Source organism: Ovis canadensis, chromosome 18 (assembly GCF_042477335.2).
Source record: "Ovis canadensis isolate MfBH-ARS-UI-01 breed Bighorn chromosome 18, ARS-UI_OviCan_v2, whole genome shotgun sequence".
Lineage (NCBI taxonomy): Eukaryota > Metazoa > Chordata > Mammalia > Artiodactyla > Bovidae > Ovis > Ovis canadensis.
The window spans coordinates 41,732,890-41,758,785 of record NC_091262.1 but is presented as its reverse complement, the minus strand read 5'-3'; the positions used below and the strand labels follow the sequence as shown (position 1 = coordinate 41,758,785).

The following is a 25,896-nucleotide window of genomic DNA, read 5'->3' as shown; positions in this document are numbered from 1 at the left end:
CCCTGTGCCGGGCTCAGCCTCCAGGGATGTGACTGGACACAGTCCTGTCTTCAGGGGATCAAGTCTCACAGGCCGGTGGCTGTGTGACAGGAAGAAAAGGGAAGAGGCTCGGCGCCTAGGGGGTGTCTCTACCACGGGCTCTGCTCGGACTCCTGGGGTGTGCCTGCCACCCACCTAGCCGAGGCAGAGGCTCCTGACACCCCGGGGCCTCTCTCAGGGCCTGCTCCCACCGAGAGGTCCTGAGACTGTCGGCCCAGCAGAAGGACTCAGCTGGGTCTCCTGGCTGTTTTCCTGTGTGGGGGAGGGGCAAACCGGGCAACGGCCCCAGAGGGAGGAGGCAGCAGTGTGACGCGGGTGACTCTCATCTCTAGACTCATTAACAACCACATTCCCTGGAACTTTTCCCTTTAAAGCGAAGCAGAGCATTCTGCCTTCCTGAAGTGGTTTATTTTTCTCTTCAAGATAAAAATTGATCAGTCAGTATTGTCAAGGGAACCCACTTCCTGTCAGAGTGGTCAGAGCCCTGAGTGGAGCTCCGGGTACTGTGGGGCACTGGGCAGGGATGCTCATCCCTGGGTGGGTCCAGGGATCCTGGGAGCTGAGGCCTCAGCCATTGGCAGGCCAGCAGGTCAGGGAGGAGGGGTGTGCTCCCAGGGGAGGGGGCAGCTCCTGCAAAGGCTCAGAGGGAGGGGCAAATGTGAAATCGGGGGACAACAGTCTACTTGCTGGTCCTCGCTGGGTACCAGGATCATCAGAACATCCAAGGGAATGTCTGTGGCTGATAGGGTCTGGACTTGGGGCCTTAGAGAGGCTGGGGTTCACTGCAGAGGTAATCAATGAAGCCCTGGAGCCAGAGGGTGAGGGCCAAGGAGAAGGCATGGTTGGGGGTCCCAGAAACCAGTGCTTAGGGAGGAAGACATCAGCCAAGTGTTGCCCGGAGGTTGTTAAAGACTGGGCCCTGTCCACCTGGCTCACCATCCAAGGGCTGCTGGTGACTTTGGCAGGACCAGCTGCCATGGGGTGGGAGAGTGGTTAGGACCAGACGGCATTGGGGAGTTGGGGGATGGCACCCGAGGAGGGAGACGAGGAGTGTGGATACTTTTTCTAGGCTCCAGGGGGCCTCCTGACTCTGTGGAGGGCTTGTCAGTCAAATGCAGATGCTGGGCTCACCCCCAGTGCTCTGGGGGCTGCTGAGAATCTGAGGATCAGCCTGGCTCCCAAATCCCCACTGCAGCTGCTACACATTTGGGAACCGGGGTCAATGGCTCTGGCAAGATGCTCCAAGAAGAGGCCGGATAGGAAATAGTTGGGGGTGGAGGTGGGGTGTGGGAACAGGGTGAGGGGGTTTCGAAAGGGTTGTGCCAGGGCCTGGAGCATGGGGCCAGGGGCTCCCCAGGGCCAGGTGAGGGAGGGCCCTGGAAGGCAGGAGGGGCTGACCCTGGAGCAGACAGGCAGCTCAGCCTGTAACCAGCAGGGGCACTGGGCAGGGTGGCCAGGGAACTGGAGACCCCAGGAAGCCCACAGGGCTGTGTGATTCTCCTCAGCCACTTGGGGTGGGAGGGACCCCTGCCACCTCCCCCTCTACATCCCCCTTCGCACCACAACCCCTCTGCCACACAGAGCTCTGGGCTCCCCTGGCCTGCGTCTCCATATTCCCTCCATGTCCAGAGAAGAGGAGCCGAGCAGTGATTCTCAGGTCTGTGTGCACCACCCCGTGGACAGCAGCAGGGCAGGAGCCAGCGAGAAGCCCCAGGCACGCTCCTGCCCTGCTGGGCCTCTGAGGATACAGTGGGCTGGGATCCAGCTTTGGGTTTGAGGGTAACATTTGAGGCACCCCCACACTTGGACCTAGAAGGATGTTGAGTGGTTATCACTATTTAATAGTGATAGTCACTGTAGACTATTCTATAGTCTAGTAGACTATATCCGAGGATGATGATGGTAATACCTGTTCTAAGACTCATATGACATCATTTTCCAAAAGTATGAGGAATTCTCTTAAGTGGAGATTTCTTTCACAGGATTTTGGGGAGGAAATTTTCAAGGGCAAAGACCCATCTTACATGAGCTTGTGTTGGCTCAGACACTGCCAGATTACAAGCGCCTGCACAATTGATTGTTGTCAATGGATGTGGCCCCCCCTTCCCTGGGCCTGGCTGGCAGCATCTGTGATGAAAGGGCCACCGTATCCCTCCTCCTCCCAGTCCAGGGGCCGCTGGCTGATTCTCTCTGACCCTGTGGACTGGCAGTACTTTCCAATTCCACAGACACCCCAGGGGAGCAGGGGAAGTAGGGGAGCTGGGAGTCCAGGAACCTTTCCCGTCCATGGAAGGAACACTGCGCCTGCCAGTTGCCCCCTCTCCCAGGCAGCCCTCCCCCTAACTCAGCAGTCAGGAGCAGCTCCCATACAGCACAAGCCCTTCTCCCCGGAAGATGAGAAGGTTAATTATACCCTTGTTAGGACAGATGTGTATAAATTGCCTATTTGTGCTCCTTTGAATAAAGAGAGGAAGACAACCGCCCCTGGAAAGACAAGCAGATGCCGTGCAGGTCTGAGCAGAGCAGAGGCCGCACATCTCAATAGATTTTTGACTTGGAAAGAAACATGCCCACCCCCACCCACCTCCAAACTCAGCATGTTCATTTTGACCGTGTGTTTCGGCCTCATTCAGGTTCCATTCTGACTTGGTCTGCGATGAGCTTGTGGCAGAACTAGAAGCAGGGGGTTTCTTTCTACAATAGGAAAGTGGGCAAATTTGCCAGGTTGATGTCCTGCACATGTTCCAGGGGGTCCATAAGACCGTGCACTGGTTCACAGGTTCTAAGATCCAGAGGTGAATGGGGTCCCCTTCCTCGGGGTCACAGGACAGGGACGAATGGACTTCTCTGTGGCCTCGGAGGAAGGGCCAGCTGGGCCGTCGTGGGTGGATGGGGCTTGTGAGCCAGAGCAGCTCCTCGTGGAGTCCTAGGGGTTAGAAAGAGAGCTCACAGGAATGATGTGGATGCAGATTGATGACCCTGGATGCCACACTGTAGACCTTCCTTTGAGCAGCGGGGCATCTGGGGTGGATGTGACCCAGCAGGGCTTTAGGGATTTTGGTGGCAATACAGTGGGTGGGGCCAGTTGTGAGAAAGGCGAGGGACGTGACAGAGCTGTGTCCAACCCCAAGGCCTCAAAGTTATTATTTGTATTTTCAGACAAAATGACTTTTACATGTGAAGACCTGTAAGTCAATTATCTTGAAAGATTGTTTTGGAACATGAGCCCAAAACCTTAGTGCCCCTTTTCCTCGGTTGTTGATAACTGCACCACCACCCCCCCACCACCCAAGGACAGCACTCTATGAACCTAGGATACAGCTGCCTGACCTCAGCCAGGAGTAGGAAACTCGTTACAGACATAGCGCAGAGTTTCCACACACGACATCTTAGCCCCAGCTTCCTACAAGAAAGGGAGATGGGGGAACTTGGCTTATTTGCCTAAATGCCAATTGACTTTTCAGTTACGATAAGTGGTCAAAACAACACATCTGGGAATAAACAAATGCAGGCATCAGAGCATCCACATTACGTCATTCATGCAGCCTCTCCTTTCCCAGCCCTTTCACCCTCTGTCCTGTGAGAGCTGTTATGAGCCTTCATTGCTAAACTCAGATTTCAGCTCCAATTCTATGCTGCAAATATCTTTCTTCCACTGCCTCTGTGTTTCATCGACAATGCTGGTTGAAGTGAGCAGCCATTCCCCCACAGCTGAGCTGCGGCCAGGTGGCCTTCGACATGGGGTGGTGGGGGCGGGGCACGTTCAGGTTCAACCCTGACACCCTGCTCACCAGGGTGACGGATGCCCTGCTCCCAGGAGCTGTCTCCTCTTGACACCAGGTTTGACTGTGAGCCAGAGAGAAGCCGGTGCCGCTTCTGCAAAACATGACATGAATCCAATTTCCTCCTGACCTTGTCTTGCCGTGTATTTTACTTCTCTTGTTTTATTTATATTTCTTTATTGCCAGAAGCTTTTTATTTTCAGGCCTGAAGTTGCCACCCACTCCTACAAAAAAGAAAAGGGAGTCAAAAAGGTTAGATACAGGCAAGAGTTAGGAAACGAACCTCTGGGCACTGTTCCTTTTTTTGTGATTTTGAAGGGGGCTGTTTTGATGTTGTTTTTTTAATATTTATTTATTTGGCTGTGCCCAGTCTTAGTTGCCAAATAAATAAATATTTTAAAAAAAAAAACAGCTTCCTGCAAAAATCACAAAAAAAGTCTTAGTTGCCGAAAGTGGGATCTTTGATCTTCTTTGGTGGCACATGAAATCTTTTTGTTGTAGCATGAGAACTTTTAGTTGCTGCATGTGGCATCTAGTTCCTGACCAGGGATTGAACCTGGGTCCCCCTGCACTGGGAGCACAGAGTCTTAGCCACTGGACCACCAGGGATGTCCCTGGCTGGAGATTCTTGACACAAATTTCCCACACAGGTTACCTGGTGTGGATGTTATGAATTCACCCCAACCAACCCTTCCCCGGCAGAGAGGGAGTGCTGAGTGCTGGATGGTATTATATACACGTGGGATCCAAGGGACCATTGGGGCACCTCCCTGTCTGATCCCTGTGGGTGTGCAGCTCACCCCTCTGGTGGGGTGGAGTGGGGTGGGGGCCAGTAGCCTAGCCCTCAGCCTGCTTGACAGAGGAAAGGTGGGCACCCACTATAAACTTTCGACTGAGCAGGAGGGAGACAGAAATGTAATTACTGAGCTGGAACCAGGCCTGCCACAGAGCCTGCCTGACCTTCCTAGCCTCCATCAGCCCATTACTGGCCAGCAGTCCTGAAATACCACAACGACCCAGGGATGGTGTTCATGAGGGGCACAGGTCAGTGCACATGGGATTCACGCCTTCAGGTGCATGGCTGGGGAGGGGAGAGGCTGCTGTACCCTGAAGCAGGGAGGGCATAGATGCACTAGCCTGGGGCAGATCCCAGCCCAAAGAGGGTGGGCAAAGAGCAGACATGCTATGGGGAGGCTGGTCTCTCCCCTCACACTCCCCAGACCTCTCTGGGCCTAATAGTCATTCAAGAAGAAAGCTGCAAAAGTGTGAGGACCGTGCACCCTGATTTGAGTTTCACAGCTACCCCCTCCAGTGGGCTTGGGGGCCTGCGTCAACCTGGCACACGCTCCGTGTGCATCTGGACCCCTGGCCTTGGGAGCAGCCTCCTGACCCCACATGTGAGCAGAAGGCAGAGGAGGAGGCCGGGTGCATGCAGCCCTGGGGAGTGCGGGGAGCATGTTCAGTGCCTGCCTGTGTGCATACTGCTAGCCCAGAGCACTGCGGTGCCGTGAGTGTTGGTGCCATGGTCCTCTTCCCAGGATGAGAGCAGGGAGAGAGGAGGGGGTGGGGATGAGGGAAGGGCTGTCCTGTTGCCTCTACTGAGGCAGGGAGTGTGTGTGACCTCCATCAGCCTCAGACAGTGCCTGTAAGTGGAAGGCAAGTGGGCTCAGGGTGGGCTCTCAGGGTGAGCACACGGTTGAATGCAGAAGGTCCAAGGAAGGAGCTTCAGTCTTGGAAATGGCGTCTCCCTCCACCCACCCCACACATTCAGGGGAGAAGATTGGAGCTCTGCTCACATGTCTGTGGAATACGGAGTCCGGAGCTCCGGAGGCAGCTCTGGAGTCAACCTGCCTTTCTAGAGGTGGCTGTGATGCACCCTTAAGACAGCAGACCACCCACATCCTGTTTCTCACTGCAGCTCCCAAGCACGGACCCGCAAGTGACTGAACCCGGCCCCAGGGACCCTGACGTCGCTGCAGGCTTCAGCTCACAAGGTAAGTACACCCTCTTCAGTCTGGAACACTTAAGATGGTAGTCTTCCAGGTGTGTCTCCTCCTCCCTTTTTCTTCTCTTCTCCTGTTACATCCTGTGTCTCCTTCTCTTGAAGGGATGGGAGCTGCTGGAGCCACTCCTGCTAGGTACAGGGGAGGCTCCATACATCCTCCTCCTCTGCCCCAGTGGTCAGACCTGGGAACCTCATACTTTGTCCAGGGGGCTTTGTCTGCCCCCCTCACCCCAGTGCCCTTTCCCTCATTTGTTGTTGTTCAGTCTCTCAGTCGTGTCCAACTTTTTGCGACCCCATGGACTGCAGCACACCAAGCTTCCCTGTCCTTCACTATCTCCCAAAGTGTGCCCAAACTCACATCCATTGAGTCAGTGAGGCCATCCAACCATCTTGTCCTCTGTCATTCCCCTTCTCCTCCTGCCTTCAATCTTTCCCAGCATCAGGGTCTTTTCCAACAGGCCGGCTCTTCACATCAGGTGGTCAAGGGATTGGAGCTTCAGCTTCAGCATCAGTCCTTCCAATGAATATGCAGGATTGATTTCCTTTAGGATTGACTGGCTTGATCTCCGTGAGTCCAAGGGACTCTCAAGAGTCTTCTCCAACACCATAGTTGAAAAGCATCAATCCTTCAGTGCTCAGCCTTCTTTATGGTCCAACTCTCACATCCATACATGACTACTAGAAAAACCATGGCTTTGACTGTACAGACCTTTGTCAGCAAAGTGATGTCTCTGCTTTTGAGTGCACTGTCAGTTTGTCATAGCTTTTCTTCCAAGGAGCAAGAGTCTTTTCATAGCCAATTTTGAATCAGTTCACCTGTATCTTGTTGGGATCTTGACAGGAATCACATTAAACCTGTGTGGCTATTTGAACAGAATCACTTTTTTTTTTTTTTTACAATATTGTGTTAATTTCTGCTGTACAGCAAAGTGACTGTTATACATATACACACAATCTTTTTTTATATTCTTTTCCATTGTGGTTTATCCAGGATAATGAATATAGGTCCCTGTGTCATACATTAGAACGTTCTTGTTTGTCCAGTCTCTACATACTAGTTTGCATCTGCTAATCCCAAACTCCCAGTCCTTCCCACCTCTGACTCCCTCTCCCCCTTGGCAACCACAAGTCTGATCTCTATATCTGAGTCTGCTCCTGTTGTGTAGAATAAGTTCATTTGTTCAGTATTTTAGGGAATCACCATCTTTCTAAAGCTGAGTCTTCCAAGGCACAAACACAGCCTGTCTCTGTGGATTTCAGTCTGTGGTTTCACAGTATCATTTTCACCTACAGATCCTGGGCAGTTTTTGTTGGTGTGCGTGTTACATGTTTCATTTTCTCTGGAGCAACTGTCATCGGCACTGGATTTACACCTTTGGTTTCTGCATGTTCATGGTCAGTATGTGTGACTGACTGTGAGTCAGGGGATTCACTCATGCACTCACGTCAAATTGGACAACCTTGCTGAATGCATTTATTGCATGTGTGCGTGCTAAGTCGCTTCAGTCCTGTCCGACTCTTTGTGACCCTATGGACTGTAGCCCACCAGGCTCCTGTGTCCATGGAATTCTCCAGACAAGAATACTGGAGTGGGTTGCCATTTCCTTCTCCAGGGGATCTTCCTGACCCAGGGATCAAACCCATGTCTCTTGCACTGCAGGCAGGTTCTTTACCTTCTGAGCCACCTGGGAAGCCCAAAAATACAGTCACACAACACAAGTCAAGGAGTGGGGGGTGGTGTGCAGAAATGAGAGTTACCAGCCTTGGACCATGAGTTTTTCCTGCAATGTTCTAATTTTATCAGGTTTCTATTAACGACATATATACAGAGATAAGTCACATTTGTCTCTCTGTGACTGCATGTCCTTGAGGAACTCAATCACTGGACTTTCACTGACATTGAGAAACTTGGCATCAATTTTGTGTGCATATGTCCCATTTCATCAAATTATATACATTAAATAGATACAGGGCTTTTGCATACAAATTACACCCCAATAAAGCAGTAAAAGAGAAGGGGGGAGTTGGGATGAAAAAGTCCACAGGAATGAATACTATTCAAAAGACTTTTAACACTCTGCTGGGTAATCTTGAAAAAATTGTATAGTGTTTATGATGACAATGTCTAGGTCTAAACTTTTCTAATGAAAATTGTTCTTTCTTTCCTACATTTATACACTCGATTTGGGGCCCTTGCCCAATTATTTTCTTGGGATAAATTCCAGCGAGGAAAATTGCCAAGTCCAGGGGAACATGTGTTTTAGATTTGGGGGTATTGACCACACTATGTCCTGGAAAGGTTTTATTACAAGATCATGTTTCCACCAAGGGTGCTTGTTACAAACCCCATCCCACCCCCCGACATTGTCACTCCTTGGGACCTTATTAAAGGTGAACTTGACACTCACACAGGATTGGGTTTCTATACCTTTTTACATGTTTATCATCAACTTGTAGGTCTGTTTTGGGGTCCATTTTTTTCTCTAGCAGTTTTTTTTTAGACTTATAAGAAAAATTGGAGAAGGAATCGGCACCCCACTCCAGTATTCTTTCCCGTGAAATCCTATGGACAGAGGAGCCTGACATGGAGTTCATGTTCATGGTTTTCCATGTTCCTGTTCATGGAGTCGCAGAGTCAGATACAACTTAGCAACTAAATAACAACAACAAATAAGAAAAATATTTGCTAAATAGAGAAATGAGGAAATGTGTAAGAGCGACAGTTTTCCTATTTATGACAGGCTTGCTTCCCCAGTTCAGGCTTTGTTTCTCAAAGCCTGTTAACGAGGCCTTCACCATATACAAGTTTGCCATTCCTTCTGTTGTCAAAGGTATCAGGCTTTTCCTTTATGGTTTCTATCAATATCATGTTTATAAAATCTTTCTCTACCCCATGGCTGCAGGTTTATTGACTGCAGCCTTCCAGGCTCCTCCGTCCATGGGATTTTCCAGGCAAGAGTACTGGAGTGGGTTGCCATTGCCTTCTCCGATTTTCTTCTTACAGCACGTTAAAAAAGGAAAGTGTTAATGATCCTGAAGAATTTTTTCTTTTTTTTTTTCATGTGATCTGTGAGGTCTGGCTCATCTTTGTTTTTCTGAATGGACAGATGGGACTGATGGTCTCAAACCACCTCTTGAGCGGCAGCGGTGGACAGTGGGGCAGGCGGTGGCTGAGCACAGGTGCTGCTGGACAGGGTCACTTCAGCCAGCTCCCACTTGGCCGCCTGTCACCTTTTTCCCACCCTCTCAGCTGTGTGTCCTTGGCCAGGGACTGGGGGTGACTGGGTGAGCCCTGGGCATGGGATGGGCATGGGTGTGGGGCACTTGGGACCTCTGGGAATAGAGAGGCTCCCCCAGCACCCACAGGAAGGAGAGGTAAGAACAGACCCCAAAGCTTCCCCCTCACCTCCCTGCAGGAGTTCGAGCTGCTGTGGTTCTTATCACTCAACTTGAACATCTATTTCAGTCAGGAGGCAGGGCAGTGAGGTGGTCCTCAGGCCCTGGTGTGCGTACAGGTCTGCTGGGGACCCTGTTTAGATGGATCCTGGTCCAGTCCGCCTCAGGGCCACCTGTGGAGAAGCAAGGGGTGGAGCCCGGCCTGAGCAGCAGTTCTCACACCTGGGGCATCAGGGCAGCTTGTTCAATACCTGGTGCCAGGCCACCTCCAGAGTGGTCAAGGCTGGGCTAACCCCCTGCCTGACGAGCGGCTGCACTCTGGGCCTGTGTGAGGGCAGACAGGTTCTCAGACCCGCTGGGACCTGGCTGGTGGTGCTAGGGTCCCTCAAGCCCCCACCTCTCTCTGCACAGGCCCTGCCCTTGGAGCAAGAGACCCTTCCTGTGCACCTTCCTGTGCTTCAGACTCCCCGCCCCAGGATGCCCTGGATGGGAGGTGCAGCTGGTTTCTGACTTAGAGTCTCCTGTGGAGCCAGTGCCCCTCTGGAATGATTCTTGTCCCCCTCCTTTCCACACAGAGCACTATCAGCCTCACACAATGACAGGGTTTTTTCCAGGCTTGGAGTTTGGAGGGTGGGTTGCACCTGCCCCCTGGGAGGACTCTGGGGAACGCTCTCCCTCATGGTGGGGGGCTCGGTGGTCACCAGCACTAACTCGGGTCCCTTTCTTTGCAGCACTGGCTGACAGCTCCAGCCTCCTGGCCTCCGAGGGCAGCGCTGCTCCTGGCCTGAGCCACCTGTCCCCCGACGACCCCACGGGCACCCCGCTGCCTACCCCGCATCCCCACCACACATCTCCTGAGGGGCCCCACAAGGGCACATGGGTGAGGCCAGGTCCCAGGCGCATGGCCCGCTCCATCAGTGACCCCACTTCATGCACGTCCAGGGCGACAGGTACAGCGGCCCCAACCTCTGTGTCCTGGGGCATGCCTGGCTCTGCATGGACACCACAGGCCTCATGTCCCCTGGGAGTAGAGTCCAGCCCTGGGCCCTGCCTTGGGCCACATGGGCAATGTGAACTTGATTTCTGAAGCCTGGAAGGGGGATGGCCACCCTGCAACTTCTGCTGTGCCCCCACTGAGCTTGCTGCTCAGTCAGGGAGGAGGGCAGGCAGATGGAGGTTTGGGGAGATGACAGCCTTCTGGGCAGGTCTGCCAGCCTTGGCGTTAGCCTGCAGGCTTCACACCAGCTCTGGGGCGCATGAGGCCTCGGGTCAGGCAGAGCCCACAGTCTATATCTGACTTTCTGCCTGGGTGACTCCCCGCCAGGACCAGCCTGGGTTACACACTTGTGGGAAGTGCCTACATGTGCTGAGGGGTCTGGTGGGACAAGGGGCCACGTAAGACCGGGCTGCATCTCAGGGACACCACTGGACGGGAGTTGTCTGCCAGCCGATGCCGCCCCCGGCAGACACGTCATGGGCACCCTGGGTTGGGTCAGCACTGTCCATGTGACATTAGGTGCCCCCAGGATGGGAGACCTGGCCCTAGGGTCCTGTACCTTGCAGCCCAACAGCACGCCCTAGGGGGTCTCATACATCCTGAAGTTGGAGGACCCCCACCTCCTCCTGGGTCTGTGCCACTAAAAGTTGGGGGCCCTTGACCACAAGTACTATCACTGTGGGGACTTGTCCATACAGTGAAAGAAGTCAGAGGAGACCAGTGGTGCCTGGACCGGTCAATGGTCTTGTCCAGCTGAACCCCAGGTAGATTAGATCCCATCCTGCCCCCAGGAGAACCCCATCTCTGCATGGAGCCGGTGTCCACCCAGGCCACTGCCTGAGGTGCCCCACTGGAAAGTACAGGCGGTGCCTCTGCTGCTTCTGGTCAGCACCCCTCCCCATCCCTCCTGCACCCCCTGACCAGCTCACCAACCACCTCCCCTAGAACCTTCTCCTGAGGACGCACCGGCTGCTCATGTGCTCCTGGCTCAGATGTTTATAAGCCCCTTAGGGCTACCACCACCCGATTGGGGTTCCCCGCTCCCCACCCCTCCAGTGAAGCTCATGCTCTGCAAACCCTGACATGTTAGGGATGGATCTAAAGAGCAGTGGTGGCTTGCTTACAAGCTGTCACCCCTGTGACTGCCTCTCCATGCTGTCACCTCTGACAGTTACTGTTTTGTTCATCAAAAGCATGTGCCTCCCAGGTGCCTGGACCCCCAGATGTGGATGGGGATTGGGATGAAGGGCTCTGGGCTTGTCAGTGGTGCCGGCCGGCTGCCCTTTTCTGAGGCTGTGCTGAGGAAGTGACAGGCCAGGGGACCTCCTGCCCCGGGTTTATATTCAGGGGTCTCCACTGCTGGCCTTACCTCTGATGTCCATCTTAGACACAGGAGGGTCACTACAGTATTATCGGGAATTTCTTTCCCCTAGGCTGTGTGTTAACTGAACTCTTTCTGGTTAAGGTGACGCCTCTTCACATACCCCATCCTGCAGCCAGGACCTCGAAGCAGGACTGTCCCGAGCAGCACTGGGGACTGGTGAGACACCCCTTTTTTGAAACCCTTTGATAACTTCTGTGTAGGGGGCAGAAGTACCAGTGGTCCTCAGCTGTCTTGTGTCTAAACCCAACCAGCCCCTCCCAGAGTGGTCCAGGTATGTAGAAGCCCCAGCCCTCTGGGTTTGGAAGATGGGCTGCCCTCCACCATTCCCTACTCTCTTGGTGGGCTGTATTAGAGGCTATACCTGATTTATCACTGGTTTTACTGTATTTATGAGTTTCTATTTGGAGGGGAGAGGCCCCCACCCCCTATGTGTGAATCTTCTACAGTTTTTCATGCTTCATGACCAGGATTGCTCACTGCCACAAAACACACCCTGGACCACCCAGAATGTGTTCTCTTGTGTGACCTGCAACATACATGGGGCAGGCCAGGCCTTAGGTTGGTCCTTGGCAACTCATCACAGCTGACTGCCTGGAGCTGGATTTCCTTGACGGGGTTCTTTCTGTGGGTCATCCAGAGAGGCCGTGACCCTGCTGAGAGCTAGTGTCATTTCCCCGCCCTTGGCATGGGGGCCCTGGGCCCTGGGCTGGCTGCCTTGAGAGGCATGGCTGCTGTCTGTCCTTGACATGGGGAGGGACTCTCACTGCCCTCTACCACCCCCAGCTCTGCTTTCCAGGCAGATGTGTGTCCAGATGCTGTCCAGCTCTCAAGGGCAAAGGTCATGGAGCTGGGGAAGGCTGAGAAGGGGCATCACACCCCACCCTCCCAACACACACAATGCTTGCGAATTCCAGCAGAGAACTGAGACCCCTGCCTAGCCCCTGTCTGGCCAGCCAGCTTTGAATCCCACCCTCCCATCCCCAGCCCTTCAGCTCCAGGAGGCTGCAGCCCCTCTAGGTTAACGCAGGCTGAACTCAGGGGTACGAGGGGCCAGGGACAGAGGGACACAGGAAGTGAGGGCCAGGCTGGGACATGGGAATCTGGGCAGAGAGTTTGTCCAAAGCATCCCTGTGTTTGCTTTTCAAGGAATTCCTGGACGGCTGCCTTCTGTTTTGTGTCCGTTGTTCTCAGGTTGTGTCTTTCCCCCAATTTTCAGCGACCCTGTCTCACTCGATCACGGCCGCCTGCGCCTGTCGGCACCAGCTCTCACCCAGGGAGCCAGACGCCTGGAAAGCAGACCCGCGGTCAATGCCAGAGGCCTTACAGACAGTTTCCAAAGAGCGGCTGCGCTCCCTAGTGGACAGCAAGGCCTTTGAGGACGCCAGGGTCTTGGTGGCCAAGTTCTTGGAGCACTCGAGCAGCTCCCTGCCCGTGGAGGTGAGGCATGTGGTGGGGTCTGCCCGCTCGGCTGTGCCCCCTGAGGAGTGCCTCATGGAGGAGGCTGTCCTCAGCACTCGTGTCCTGGGCCAGCTGTGACAGCACCTCCGTCTGGGTGTGGACACAGATGCGGATGAACTGGTGCCTGAGTCCCCACGGGGGCACTGGGTCTGTGGGGAGAGGCTGCGATCCAGGGTGGCTCAGGCGGGAAACAGCTGCTCTGCTCTGGACGAGAACCCTGTCCGCTGTTCTCTGGGGGTGACACTTCCTACCTAGCCCAGTGACACAGCAGACAACTCCCGTGTCCCTCGTGAATCGTTGGTGCTGTCAGACAGATGGCGCCTTGAACGAGCTGAGCAACAGGAATCCAGTGACAGGGTCATGCATCTAGCTGAGCTGAAGTATCTTCAAGGTTGGGGCCATGGAGGAGCAGGATCCTCCCCACCCCTTACTTAATTTAGTGTTTAAGCGGGTCAAGCAGGGCGTCAGGCAGTGAGTCCATTTTCCCTTGTGGTTTGTATCCACGATCTATCCTGTCTCAGATGCTGATTGTTAAGGAAATTAAGTAGTTCTAGCCCAGGTGGCATCCTGGGCTCAGCCATCTGCCCGAAGGGCAACATGGCCACCACATCTGGTGAACACATACACAATAAGGGACGCCCCAGTGGCCTGGCCACCCTGGGGGACAGACGGCTATGACTAGGGGCTCTAAGAGACCCCCATCACCTTGTCTCCTTGGCAACCCCTCCCTGCTCCACCCACCACCAACCAGAGCATCTTCTCTGCTTCCTCTCTGGCAGCTTCTTCGCTGTCTTTTTAACCCGCTCGGCACAGAGCACTTTGTCCTGGAACAGCAAGCCCCTGTGCATATCCCTGGGGTTCTCCCGCATCTGCCTTGGGCCGACTGGCCTCAGGGGATCTCATGACCCAGAGCAGCCCCTTCGCCAGCTGAGCAGCGGCCACGTCTGCTTTGGAAGATGCAGGCTGTCCATCTCTTTCCATAAACCCCACCCTGAGTGTCCAAAAGCCTCCTTGGGGGCCCTGGATCTTTGTGCCACCCCCCCGGACCCCTGGCTCTGGTGACCTCAGCAGCAGCTACTTCCCAACCACAGCCCCAAGGCAGCACCATCCTCAACTTTCTGCAGCCACAGGGACACCTGTGTCATCCTGGACTGTGGCTGGTGGTCCCTGTGGGACAAGACAACTGAATCCCACAGTCCTCAACCAGGAGCCCATGAGCCCAACACGGGGAGTGTGGGGGTTGGGCCAGGTAGGGCGCCCACCACTGCCAGGGGCCCAGCAGCCTGGGGCCAGTGTGCTGGGGTGTGTCAGGGAGTGGGGAGAGGGTGGCTGGGGGAGTGTTTCCAGCCCAGACACGCGGAGGAGCCCCTGGACCCCGAGGTAGGAAGCCCAGGTGACGGTCAGCTGTGAACACTTTGTTTCAGTCACATTATCATTGATCACTGCCTCCCAGAGGTAAGAACTGGACCAATATCTACTCAGGCCTCTGATGACAGCCGGAACTTCTCCACTCAAGACATCCCAGAGATGAATTTATGAGCACTTTATCCAGACTGTAAAATGAAAATCTCTTAATTTTTCTCAGCTAAGGGCTTTTGAAGTCCCCAAAGCCACTCTCTCTGTAGGTTAAGTAAATTGATGGGTTTTTCCAAGGGGCCTCCCCTGAGCCTCCAGCCTGCACCTCTTCATCTGGGCCTCTGCGGGGTGGCAGGCAGAGCTTCATAGGCTGCAAGGGGCTCACCTGGGTGGGCACGAGGGCCCACATCAGGCTTGCGGGCTCACACAGCGGATCCCCAGGCTAAACCTGCAGTCTCAGATGTGGCTGTCACTCGAGTGAGGCTTGACCTTGTGGGCATCGGAACTGTCACTGAGCAGCCTGACAGGTGACCTCCCAGGAGGCCTGGCCTGGTGCTCCGTGTCCTCTGCATCCCCTCCCTGCACGGGGACACATCTCCTGCCTCTGGACACCTGACGCAGCCTGTGCCTCGACCTGGGTGCAGGTGGGAACTCTGGCCCAAAGCCCGTCATCTAGGTGTTCTCAATGCTCAGTCCTCAGACACGTTCTCAGACTCAGTGTTTGTGGATGAGGACTCTGCATTGAGTCCTGCTCCACTAGACTAGCACCTCCTGAGGGCCTGGCGACCACGTGGGCTCCCACAGGGCCTGGCTCCCAGCTTCCAGGAAAGGTCCCAGGAAGAGAGCAGTACCTGGCAGCGGGCTGGGGCCTCAGCACCTTCAACCCCACTCTGCTCAGTGACATCCAGGAACCAGGGTCCCTGCATCGAGCACCCTGAGCCCCAGGCCATGTGGGTGCCTGGCCACAGGGAAAGCTGGTTCCTCCATCACTGTTGCACCCACACCCACTCAGCCCTGTGCTGCCTGCCCTGGTTAACCGTCAATAGGCGGGCTGCCAAGGGCTATGGTGGAAGCCGAGGCACAGGATGCCCCCTGCATGGGGTCTGGTGCCACTGCTCCCTTGACTACCCGTCCTTCCTCAGAGGGCCGGCTTACCTCGGAGCCAGAGCCTGTCAGGGCACTGCCATCAGACCCCGCAAACCCCAGGCACCACAGGGATGCTGAGATGGGGGCATGCTGGACCCTAAATCTTTGTCACAGCAAGGAGCTTTTCCTTCCCCAGGGACCACAGGGATGCTGAGATGGGGGCATGCTGGACCCCAAATCTTTGTCAAACATCGGGGAGCTTTCCTTTCCAAGGACTTATGGGCCCCTTCAGCTGGCAACGGCCATACAAATTAAATTCTTGTAACAAACCATGGAAAAGAAATCTCATTTTAAATGGATGTTTTTCTCCCCTTGGCTGTACCAATCCACAGATGCTGCTATGAAGGCAGAATTTATAGGAAATTGTTTTCAAGCCTGTTTGTACAACTGGCAGGCTGTATTTAATGTACCTCAAGGTGTTTTCATAATGATCAGTGTTTTAATAAAAGCTATTTCTGGCCTCTGTGTCTCTGAGGTCTGACTAGGACAGACTCAGAACCATGTGTCACCACTGGTGACCAGGTCCCGAGCCAGGGTCAGGCTGGACAGCCAGCAAGGGAGTGTGACCATCCCTGGCCCCTGACATGCATTTCCTAACATGCTTCTGGAGACAGGGACAAGACAGGAGCCTAGACACAGGTAGGTCTCACAGATGCTGGCCTCTAGCTCTCCCTCTGTGGGATACACCCTGGCTTCTGGGAGGGATTGCAGCTGGCCTAAAGCCCTCTTTAATTTTGTTTTTATGTGTTACTGTTTGATGGGGCACCTGTCCCCATGTCATTTGCTACCCATGGGTTTCCCTGCTGCAGCCTGTTCACCTACCTCATCCGGGGTGCTGCAGAGCCGGCCCTCTGGGACCCCTGAGCTGAGGCCTTTGCCCTCCAGCTCTCACTGCATAGTGTGGTCCAGCCCTGGCTACTAGCTCACAGCATGGAGCCAGGATCCAAGCCAGAGAAGGGGCCCTGCTTGTCCAGTGTCCCCGGCTAACATGCTGGACACAGACCAGTGCTTCTGACCAAAGCCCAGGCTCACCCCACCTCCCCATGCCACAGGACAATGACCACGAAGTTAGTCAGTGATGGTCAGTCCTGTTGTTATGCTAGATGGGTTGCAGAGCGGCCGCAGGCAAGGAGCCAGTGCTGCAAGTGGGCCAGCTTCCTTTTCTATCCGCGCACATGCCTCTACAGAGGCGATTCCAATCTAAGCCAGGAGAAGCCCCAAACCCCCCATCCCTGCTCTCCCTTGACCAATTCATGCCCAAAGTCCTCACACCCAGTGAGAAGAGCCCCTCCCAGAGCTGGACAGAGAGGCGCAGAGTCAAAGGGAAGCTAGGCGGCTGCGTCCCTGTCGACAAACCAGCCGCAGGACAGCTTTCCATCATGACCTCGGGTTTATTAGTGGTATTAGCGAGTCTTCCCAAGGTCGGCGGCATGCAACACACAGGTCACCCTCATCCAGTGGTCCTAGAGCTTAGTTACCGCATGGTAAGGCTTCTTAAGTCACAGTGTTTTCTTCAAGGCCTGGGCCCAAGAGACTTCCAGACAGAACAACATCGGTGATCACTGAGCTCTGCAGGCGGGGCTAGACTACGCTGCACTTGATCTACACGCAAGGAACGCTGCTGCTAACAGCGAAGAGACCAGACGTGGGGCCCCAGGGACCACAGGTGTCCGGTGTGGGTCTGGTGTCCAAGGCGAGAGCACACGTGTGGATGCGTGTATGCAGAGACTGTGACAAGGCAGCTGGCCCACAGTGGCAGGAGGCTGCCCAGGGGCGTCCAGGGACCAGTGGACAGGTGAGCATGGACAGCAGGTGTGGTACTGTCTGAAGAGTGGCTTGTTGTCAGATAAGAGTCAAAACGGTGATATTGTCTAAGTGTGGAGTCTTGAGGTTGTGGACATCACCCTTCATGTAACTCAGAGACGTCTCCTTTCTCACAAACACGATCACCCAGCTTCAGTGACCGGTCACATCCTGAGAGCTGGCCGCCCATGCTTGGCTGTTGGGCACCCTCCCTGCAGGAGCCTGAGCCCCTGCAGAGGGTGGGGGCATGGCTGCTGCCCCCCACCCTGAGCTCGCTCTCCCCACCGGGGCTCCCTGCACAGCCATGGCCAGAGGTCCCCACGTCCGCCCTGCACACTGGCTCCGCACCACACGAAGTACAGACAAGCCCTCGCCCATCGCGGTGAGAAAACTCGGGATGTGGCTAAACACTGGACTGTTCTATAGAGACTGCTTCCTGGGATCCTCCTTGAATTCAGACATACCCCTTTTAGTCCAAAAAATAAAAGTGGGTGGTGAGGGCATGCCCTTCAGCAGAGCTGGTGTCCTCGGGTGCGCTGTGGGGTCAGGGGTCAGGTCCTGGGTCTGGCTCCTGCTCATCAGGGTGCAGGCAGGCAGCCTAGATGTACAGCGGGGTCTCCTGGCCTGTGAGCAGTCTGAACATGGCAGCAGGCATGGTCTTCATGTGGATCTGCCAATGAGAGAGAGAGGTCAGGGGCTGACCCGGCCCTCCCTGCCTCCACCTCTCTCTCCCCTCCACGCACCCCAAAAACAAGCACCACAAGGCCAGTGGTGCCCAAGCACCCTGAGCACGTCCTGTGTAAATTGCCAGCATCCAAGGAAAGGAAGAATGACCTGCCCGAGGTCACCACCCCGGATGGTGACTCAGAAAGCATTTACTGCCCCTGCAGATGGTGATCTGAGCTCCCATCCGGGCCTTTAGAGGGTTTTCCATGAGGTCAAGGGCTGGTCTTCCCTTCACCTCCACCTGACACCGGCTGGGTGAAAAGCTGGACTTTGCCCACGGGAAGGGCAGGCCCGGGTGCCCAGACCTTCTTAGAAATGGCAAGGGGTGAGTTTTGCCTCAGCAGGAGAACCAGAGGCTCACACACACAGCACGTGTGCTGGGGGCGGAACCTGGCCTCAGTCGCTGGCACCAAGGAGGCTGGGCTACCTGCAACACACAGATGACTGCCCAGGGAGGCCCACCGTGCGGGATACATACCCCACCTCTCATCAAGGCCCTGGGCTCTGCTTGTGCTTCCTCTGAGCATCCTGCTCCCCAAGCCAGCCTGGACCCGGCTGTACTCAGGCCCCTGTGGGTGGCTGTGGCTCTAGAGGCCGGGCTGGCCAATCTCCAGGAGAGGGGCCAGGGGTGCAGTCCACCCCCAGGTTTGGCAAGCAGCTCTCAGGCCTCGTCTGAGTGACCCTGACAGGCCAACCTGGCTGATAGGTTTTCTGACCACAGACTCCCACCGGCACCCCCAGCACTAAGATCTGTGTGATCCAATTAGCTGTTCCCTCCTTTGTCAGCCTGTGAGGATTTTTCCCATCAGAAGGTTCATTCTCTGTATTTCCTCAATCAGAAACCCACCCTCAAGGCCCAGCAGAACACCAGCTCTAGCTGATCAGCAGCTCATTTCCCAAACATGTTCAGCAATGATGGGAAACGCAGACAGACGCTGTCACTCCAAGAGCCAGCTAGTCCAGCGCGAGGTCCACCCAGGCTGAAGGGCTTCCCACCCCAGCCTGCGTTCCAGCATCCCTGATAACCATCACCTTGGGTCTGGAGAGGCAGAAGCATTTCTCCAGCTGCCTACCCCCACACCTGCTCCCCACCCCCCACTCTCCCACACTACTGATTCCCTGAGAAGCGTAAGGCTGATGGCCGCCCCCAAGCATCTACTTAGGAAAATTGGATTCTACTTTCTCCGAAGCCATTTGTAAAAGGCAGCCAGCAATGCCTACCTGGCCCCTCCTTCCTAAGATTCAGCATATGCCCCTACTTGGGAAGGGTAACTACCCCCCACCCCAAGCCTTGTGTGCCTAGTCCCTCAGTCATGTTCGACTCTTCACAACCTCATGGATTGTAGCCCATCAGGCTCCTCTGTCCATTGGATTCTCCAGGCAAGAATACTGGAGTGGGTTGCCATGCTCTCCTCCAGGGGATCTTCCTGACCCAGAGATTGAACCCTCGTCTTCTGCACTGCAGGCTGATTCTTTACTGTCTGAGCCACCAAGGAAGCCTGAAGAATACTGGAGTGGGTAGCCTATCCCTTCTCCAGGGGATCTTCCTGACCCAGGAATCAAACCGGGGTCTCCTGCATGGCACGTGAAGACCCTGGTCTGATTGTTTAGATTGTTTACCAGCTACCAGGGAAGCCCCCTCCCCCCAGCCCTGGGACTTTCACAAAACCTGAGTAGGTCCCCGTGACCCCAGGAAATGTGTCCTGACTGATGCAATCTGAAGACCCCTCCAGGATAGAGCACCCCACCCACCCACTTACCCCCAGGCTGTGAAAAGGAAGCCATGCTCCCACACTGCCCCAGAGCCCTCCCTCCGCACATGGCCCCTGGGATCCCCACCACCCTCAGAATCAAACCCAAACTCCCTGCCCAGCACCTGCCTTCAGACCCGTCCCCGTGCCACCCACCTCTCTGCTCTGTCTCGTCTGCTCCTTCTGTACTGTGATCACCCAGGCTTCTCTCAGGGAGACCCTCACCTCTTCACCCTGACTGCCTGCTACACACAGCCATATACCCCGCCCCATACTGGGGAGGCCTCTGTGCCAACACTGGGCTGGCACTCCCCCAGCACCTACATCTCCCTCGAGGCACCCTGCTCCCTCCTGAGCTCCCCCTTGAACCCCCCACCCAGTGCCCATCCTCACACCAGCCTCGTGCCTATGCCAGAGAGCAGCAGAAAAACGCAGGGAGGGCTGGAGCCAGCAGAGTAGGAGGGGGCAGTGCAGCAGGGCCAGCCTTCAAGTTTCCACCCAGTGCCCACCCATCCTGTTTACCACACAGTTAACCAGAGCAAGAAGAGGACGCTGAACCCCGCCTGCCATGGGCTCCCCCAGGAGATACAGCCCAGCTCAGCTGACTGGCCCCTGAGGGGCTCTCGGAGGTCCCAGTGTACCTACATGCCCTTGGGAATTTGATGTCAGGTCCTAGAGACCTTTGGGTCCCAAGAGCCCAGGTCTGGCTTCAGGCAGTGACCTCTCACCTCTCCCACCGAGTTGGACAGCGCCTGAACAATCTTCTCGTGTGCGGTGGCCACCACGCTCTGCCCATTGATCTCGATGATGCGGTGGCCGACGCGGACACCGCCCCGCTCCGCGATGCCCCCACGCATGAGGCTGCAGATCTAAGTGACACGGGGTGGGGTTGGGGTGTCCCGTCAGTTAAGTGTCCCTGCCCAGCCTGCCAGCCTCCTCCTGCCCCCAAAGGTGAGGAGAATTAACCACCGGAAGGATGAAGCCCTCAGGACAGATGCTCCTACAAATGCTCTGCTGACTCACAAACTGAGAGATAATGATTTAGAATGTGCTTGGAAATGGCTGTGGGAGAACTGCCTCTCCATCCTGGGGCCTCTGCTCCTGGATCGCAGTGGTACACAAGTAAAGCCCGTTCTGGAAGATTCTCCAGCATCCACTCTGCTCTTTCCAGTGAAGACAGTCACTGCTACCCCGGCCAACAAATGTACCTCCCCACACTCCTGCACCAGGTAGTGACGGGGGAAACTGTCTCCTTGGCAGTACTGTTTCTGGGACGCTCTCCTGTTGTGTTCCCGGAGGGAAGGGACATACACATCCCCCTCACATGACACCATGCACCCCACAACCTCCTCCTGGGCTGGCCTAAGCAATGTGGAAATGACCAGCCTCCTCTCTTCTGTCCTCTGTGGTGAAGTCCCAGACTACTGGGACCTGTGCAGAAGGAACCACCCAGGAAACAGAACTGGTACAGATCAAAGAGAAGGTGGGACTCTGGAGGGAAGAGTCCTGGCTGAGGAACAGGCAGTTTCAGCCAGACCAACATTCATTCAACCAGCATCATCTACTCCTGGAGGCCCGCCTGTCCTGCCTCCAGTGCCTGGGGTCACGGCTGGCACAGTGCCAGAACTGCAAGCGAAGCTCTGAATGGGCGAGTGAATGAATAAACACAGGAATGAGCAGGTGTCTTTCGCACACCTGACTCTGACGCTGCCATTGGCTGCGTGCAGGTCCCAAATGCAGAGGAAGGAGGGCTCTGGCCTCCACTCCAAAGCAGGGGTCTACAGAGAACACCACCACCGGGATGGGGTGCCCCAGGGGGCTGGAGGGACCCATTCCACCCACACGCTGGCCCACCCACCCTGCCTGGCCTGGCTGCTGGCCGGGACCTGCTCCATCAGACAGGAGCTGTTCTGGGGCAGAGGGTCTGGGGGCAAGCAGACAGCTGCCCCCGCCCCCTGCACCAGCCATCCACGGGCATGGCGGAGGCTGCCGAGGGCCGAGCGGACTCACGATGCCGTTCTGAACACTGAAACCCAGCTGGTATTTGAGGTCTGGCCGCTTGATGAGGACAGTGGTGACTGGCGGGCAGCTGACGATGTTGAGCTTCACCTGCGTCTGGTTCTTCAGACCCTGTGAGCAGGAACACGAGGGTCTGAGATGCTGGTACAAAGACAAGCTCTGGGACCCGGGCTGGGGGTGAGCTGGCTGCAAGGCAGAGCCCTAGGCACAGAGGGACAGAGGCAGGTCCCTTTGGGCACCCAGGTCCCCTTGTGTGTGGATGCAGGCCTCACCCTGACCCAATGCAGGGGTGCCAGCCATCCCAGGCGGCAGTGTGTGTCGGGGCTCCCTGTGCTCTGGTGTGCCCTTTGACCTGGGCAAGTATAAGCTGCCCCCAGGGCCAGAGGCCAGGCTCTGAGCATCCCTGTGCACAGCCAAGAAGCTGGTACCTGGTCACCCTCAGGGGTCACGAGACGGGCCCTCACTAGGCTGCATGCAGGAAATTTCCTTTTTGCAAAGACAATGAGGGCCCCATCCAGAAAACAAAGTGTCCTCCAGAGAAGGACCCTCGTGCTGGGGGCAGGGCAAGGAAATCTGCCAGTGGGAGGCTCGTGTCTGCACCGAGACAGGCCAGTTCAAGCCAAGGGCCACGTCAGGCCCCAGGGAGCAGTGAAAGCTGCAGCCACAGTCCTGGGACTCAGTGGAGGGAGGGGGCAGGGCCTGGCCTGAGCATGGCTGCAGGGAGCTCCTCCCCCATGCACATGCATGCACACACATGTATACACACATACACACAAGCTTGCATCACAGCCCAGGTGAGAAAGTTGCCCAGGAGCTTCCTGGCCAGCCCAGCCTCAGCACCTCTGCTGGAGGCCTCTTATATGTCTCTCTCTCTAGCTACATGATACCCACTGGGTCCCCAGGTCCAGAAGCCAGCTCACAGAACTTCATCTGTGAGTGACAGTGGGGTGGGGATCCATCCTCCAGCCCTGAGACCACAGTGTATCATTTGATGAGACACCTGCAGGTCCTCCTGTCAGATGGGGAGAGCAACACTCCAGCTCAGATCCAGGCTGGGGACCCACCTCCTCAGGTGCCCAGGAGGTGTGACTGTCAGTGAAAAGTCCCAGGCAAACCAGGACAGCCTAGTCCAGCTACAGGTCCTCAGGCCTTTCCTGGGATCACTGTGGTTCAGGAGCCAACTAAGTGAGAGTGGACAGCACCTCCCTCAAGATCCCCACTGTGGGGGTGGGGGGCAAGTCCCTCTTTGATTTGTCAGGGACGTGGTGCAGTTTTGGGTTCAAAGTCGCTGGGTGGGTCTCTCTGGGCTCAGCCTCCCTGAGGGTCAGTGGGGATTACAAAGCATCAAGGGTAAAGTGAGGGGCCCCGTGCCCACCTTGATGATGCCCTGGCAGGTGGCGAGTGGCAGCCCCACCAGGCTGGTGCCGTTGATGGACATGATCTGATCACCGATGCTCAGCTTCCCCGAGCGGGCGGCCGGGCCTCCATTCATCATGTTGGCCAGGATCACAGTGGGCAGGATGGAGCCCCAGCCCGATTCCACCACCACCACGCCCAGGATTTCACCCTTGTGCTTCTCCAGCTGCAGCTGCAAGGGAATCGGCAGAGTAAGAGGGCCCTGCCTGAGACGGGGCTAGGGTAGGCCTCCGCCCAGCACCCACAGAAGGACCAGCCCCACCCGGGCCCTCCAAACCAAGGCCACAAATCCTGGCCCACCAGCCATCCCCCTGGCCTCTCCCAGCTCCAGCTCCCAAGCCCTCTCAGGGCCTATCCCACCATCCTGTGAACCCAGAGCACAGACCACCCCCAGCCCCAAGCTTGGCTCCAGTGTCCAAGCTCTCCTCACCTTCCCAGACCCACAGAGGCTAGGGGCACATTCTCAGAATCCAGATGCAAACCCTGCCAGGCCTCCAAACTCATCTAGGAAAATCCTTCATTTTCTCTCCGCCTCTCGGATCACTCTCAGAGAGCTGCCTGTCAAGCACTCATTCACTCAGCAACAAGCCAGGATTGTTCACCCATTCACAAGCAGGCAGGGTACAGGCCACCCCGGGATTCGCTCCTCTGTCTCAGGAGAACTTTCTAGAGAGCCCTGAGCAAGCCCATGGGAGCCTGCCAAAGCCCCACTACGGGAGGCTTCCTAGCCCACTCCCACATGCCTTCCAGAAACAACACCAGGGGCTGAGCCCCTGGCTAAGAGCAGCAGTAAAGGGCACAAGTTCAGAGTCATTAAGACGGACTATCGGCAGCTCCTCTGCTCTAACAGCACCACACTCTTCACACACAAGTACTCGCTGCAAAGGCGGGAGCCATAGGGACACTGGCCACACACCAGGAAGGCTCGCCCTGGGCCCCTGCCCAAGAGCCCCTTCCTGTCCCCGGTCACCCACCTCCTTGCAGTTCTCCGAATTGGAGAAGTGGATGAGGTCGTCGTTGTACATCTCCTGGGTGTTGATGATGTCACTGTACTCCTTCTGGCTCAGGTCCTCGGGGTTGATGCCGTTGGCCCGCAGGAACTCCTGGTAGGCCACGCTGAAGGCTTGGCCGATGGACTGGGCGATGAGCTGGGCCTGCAGGAGAGGGGAGGGGACAGAAGAGGGTCGGCCACTGGAGACAGGCAGGCACACAGGCCTGGATGGGGTTGGGAGGGGGACCCTGGCTGGGCTCCAAGGAGCTGTAGAAAAACGTGGCCTGGGTCTCCATGGGGGGAGCCCTTGTGCTGCCCGGCACCCTGCCTGCCCCTACCCAAGCTGCCCTAAACCTCAGACATCCTAAGACAAAGCCTATGTCCAAAAAGTCTGAGGAGATTATGAATTATTTGCTAATGACCATAATTCTGTTGCTTTCCCTGGTGACTGTGTTGTATTTTCTTTCCACTCATCTTATTCCAAATGCAGCCTGGAGGTGCGTCCTGTCAGCGAGCATCACAGAGGCTGTCAGTCATCCACCCAGTATTTATTTCTCCACAGCAGCAGGACCCAGTCCATCAGGGCAGGAGTGGGGGCAGGGTGTGTGCCAGTCAGTCTCGTGGGGGTGTGGATGTGCCAAAGTGAGGCCAATGAGAAGCCTGGGCCCTTGGGGACAGGGCACAGGGCAAGGCACAGAGCAACTCACTTCTTTCTACTTCTCTTTTTCTAATATATATATATATATATATATATATATATACACACACACACACATATATGTGTGTATATATATATATATATATATATATTTTGGCCATGTCACACAGCATGTAGGATCTTAATTCCCCGCTCAGGGATCAAACCCATGCCCCTTGCAGTGGAAGCGAGGAGTCTTAACCACTGAGCCACCAGGGAAGTCCCCACACTTCTTTCTACATCGACGGGACCATTTCTACGGACTGAGTGGGACCCCTCACCCTGCAGAGGTCTGGACACTGAGCAGCACTGCACGGGCTGACACGCCACCTGCTGGTGTGCAGATGAAGGGCCTTGAGAGGCGAGAGTAAAGACCCAAAGAGCTGGGTAGCCAAGGGAGAGCAGTGCGACCCTCGGCAAAACCTCAGGTCAACATGACCCAAAACACGTGGAATTGAGGGTCTGGCCCAAGTCCCATTCTTGCTCTACATGCTGCACAATTCTCAGGCTGTAAACAAATAAGTCTGTGAAAACCCGGGCTGGGCCAGGTAACAGAGCCAGAGCTCGGAGCCCTCTGATGCTAGACCGCACGGTCTTTCCAAACTGGGCCCTGAATGGTCTGCAGGAGGGAAGCCCAAGTCCACTCAACAGGACCCAGCCCCGCTCACCCTTAGAGCAGCGTCCTGGCAGTTTGGCCGCTCTGCTCAGAGGGAGGACAGAGTGTGCTCAGGTGTGGAGCCTTGGAGCCACCAGGTGGCGCCACTGGCCCAGGTGCGTGCAGAGCCTCAGGCCAAGCAGAGGATCCTGGCCTCCAGGAGGAGGATGGTCCCTGGGAGGAGGGGGAGGGTGCCCTGGAGACCCAGACGTGCCCTGATCTGCTGGGGTCTCAGGTTTGCTGACACCGACCACCCCCCAGGCCTCTGACTGGGG

General features: G+C 55.9%; 2 protein-coding genes across 3 annotated transcripts in view; one reads left to right on the top strand and one right to left on the bottom strand.

Annotated features, from left to right (window-relative positions):
* ENTREP2 (endosomal transmembrane epsin interactor 2) overlaps positions 1-13,139 on the top strand; it is a 243,756-nt gene extending 230,617 nt beyond the window's left edge. Inside the window, exons 8-11 of the mRNA XM_069560063.1 lie at positions 5,740-5,815; positions 9,954-10,172; positions 11,685-11,759; positions 12,820-13,139. Of these exons, the coding sequence (XP_069416164.1) occupies positions 5,740-5,815; positions 9,954-10,172; positions 11,685-11,759; positions 12,820-13,139 (690 nt within the window). The remainder of the gene's footprint in view (positions 1-5,739; positions 5,816-9,953; positions 10,173-11,684; positions 11,760-12,819) is intronic.
* Positions 13,140-16,934: 3,795 nt separating this feature from the next.
* Positions 16,935-25,896, bottom strand: part of APBA2 (amyloid beta precursor protein binding family A member 2) — a 129,805-nt gene continuing 120,843 nt past the window's right edge. For both annotated transcript variants that reach the window (XM_069559296.1, XM_069559297.1), the window contains exons 9-13: positions 24,253-24,432; positions 23,238-23,450; positions 21,854-21,973; positions 20,572-20,712; positions 16,935-18,036 (exon numbers count right to left, since the gene is read on the bottom strand). In XM_069559296.1, the coding sequence (XP_069415397.1) occupies positions 17,965-18,036; positions 20,572-20,712; positions 21,854-21,973; positions 23,238-23,450; positions 24,253-24,432 (726 nt within the window). In that variant the 3' untranslated portion in view covers positions 16,935-17,964. The remainder of the gene's footprint in view (positions 18,037-20,571; positions 20,713-21,853; positions 21,974-23,237; positions 23,451-24,252; positions 24,433-25,896) is intronic.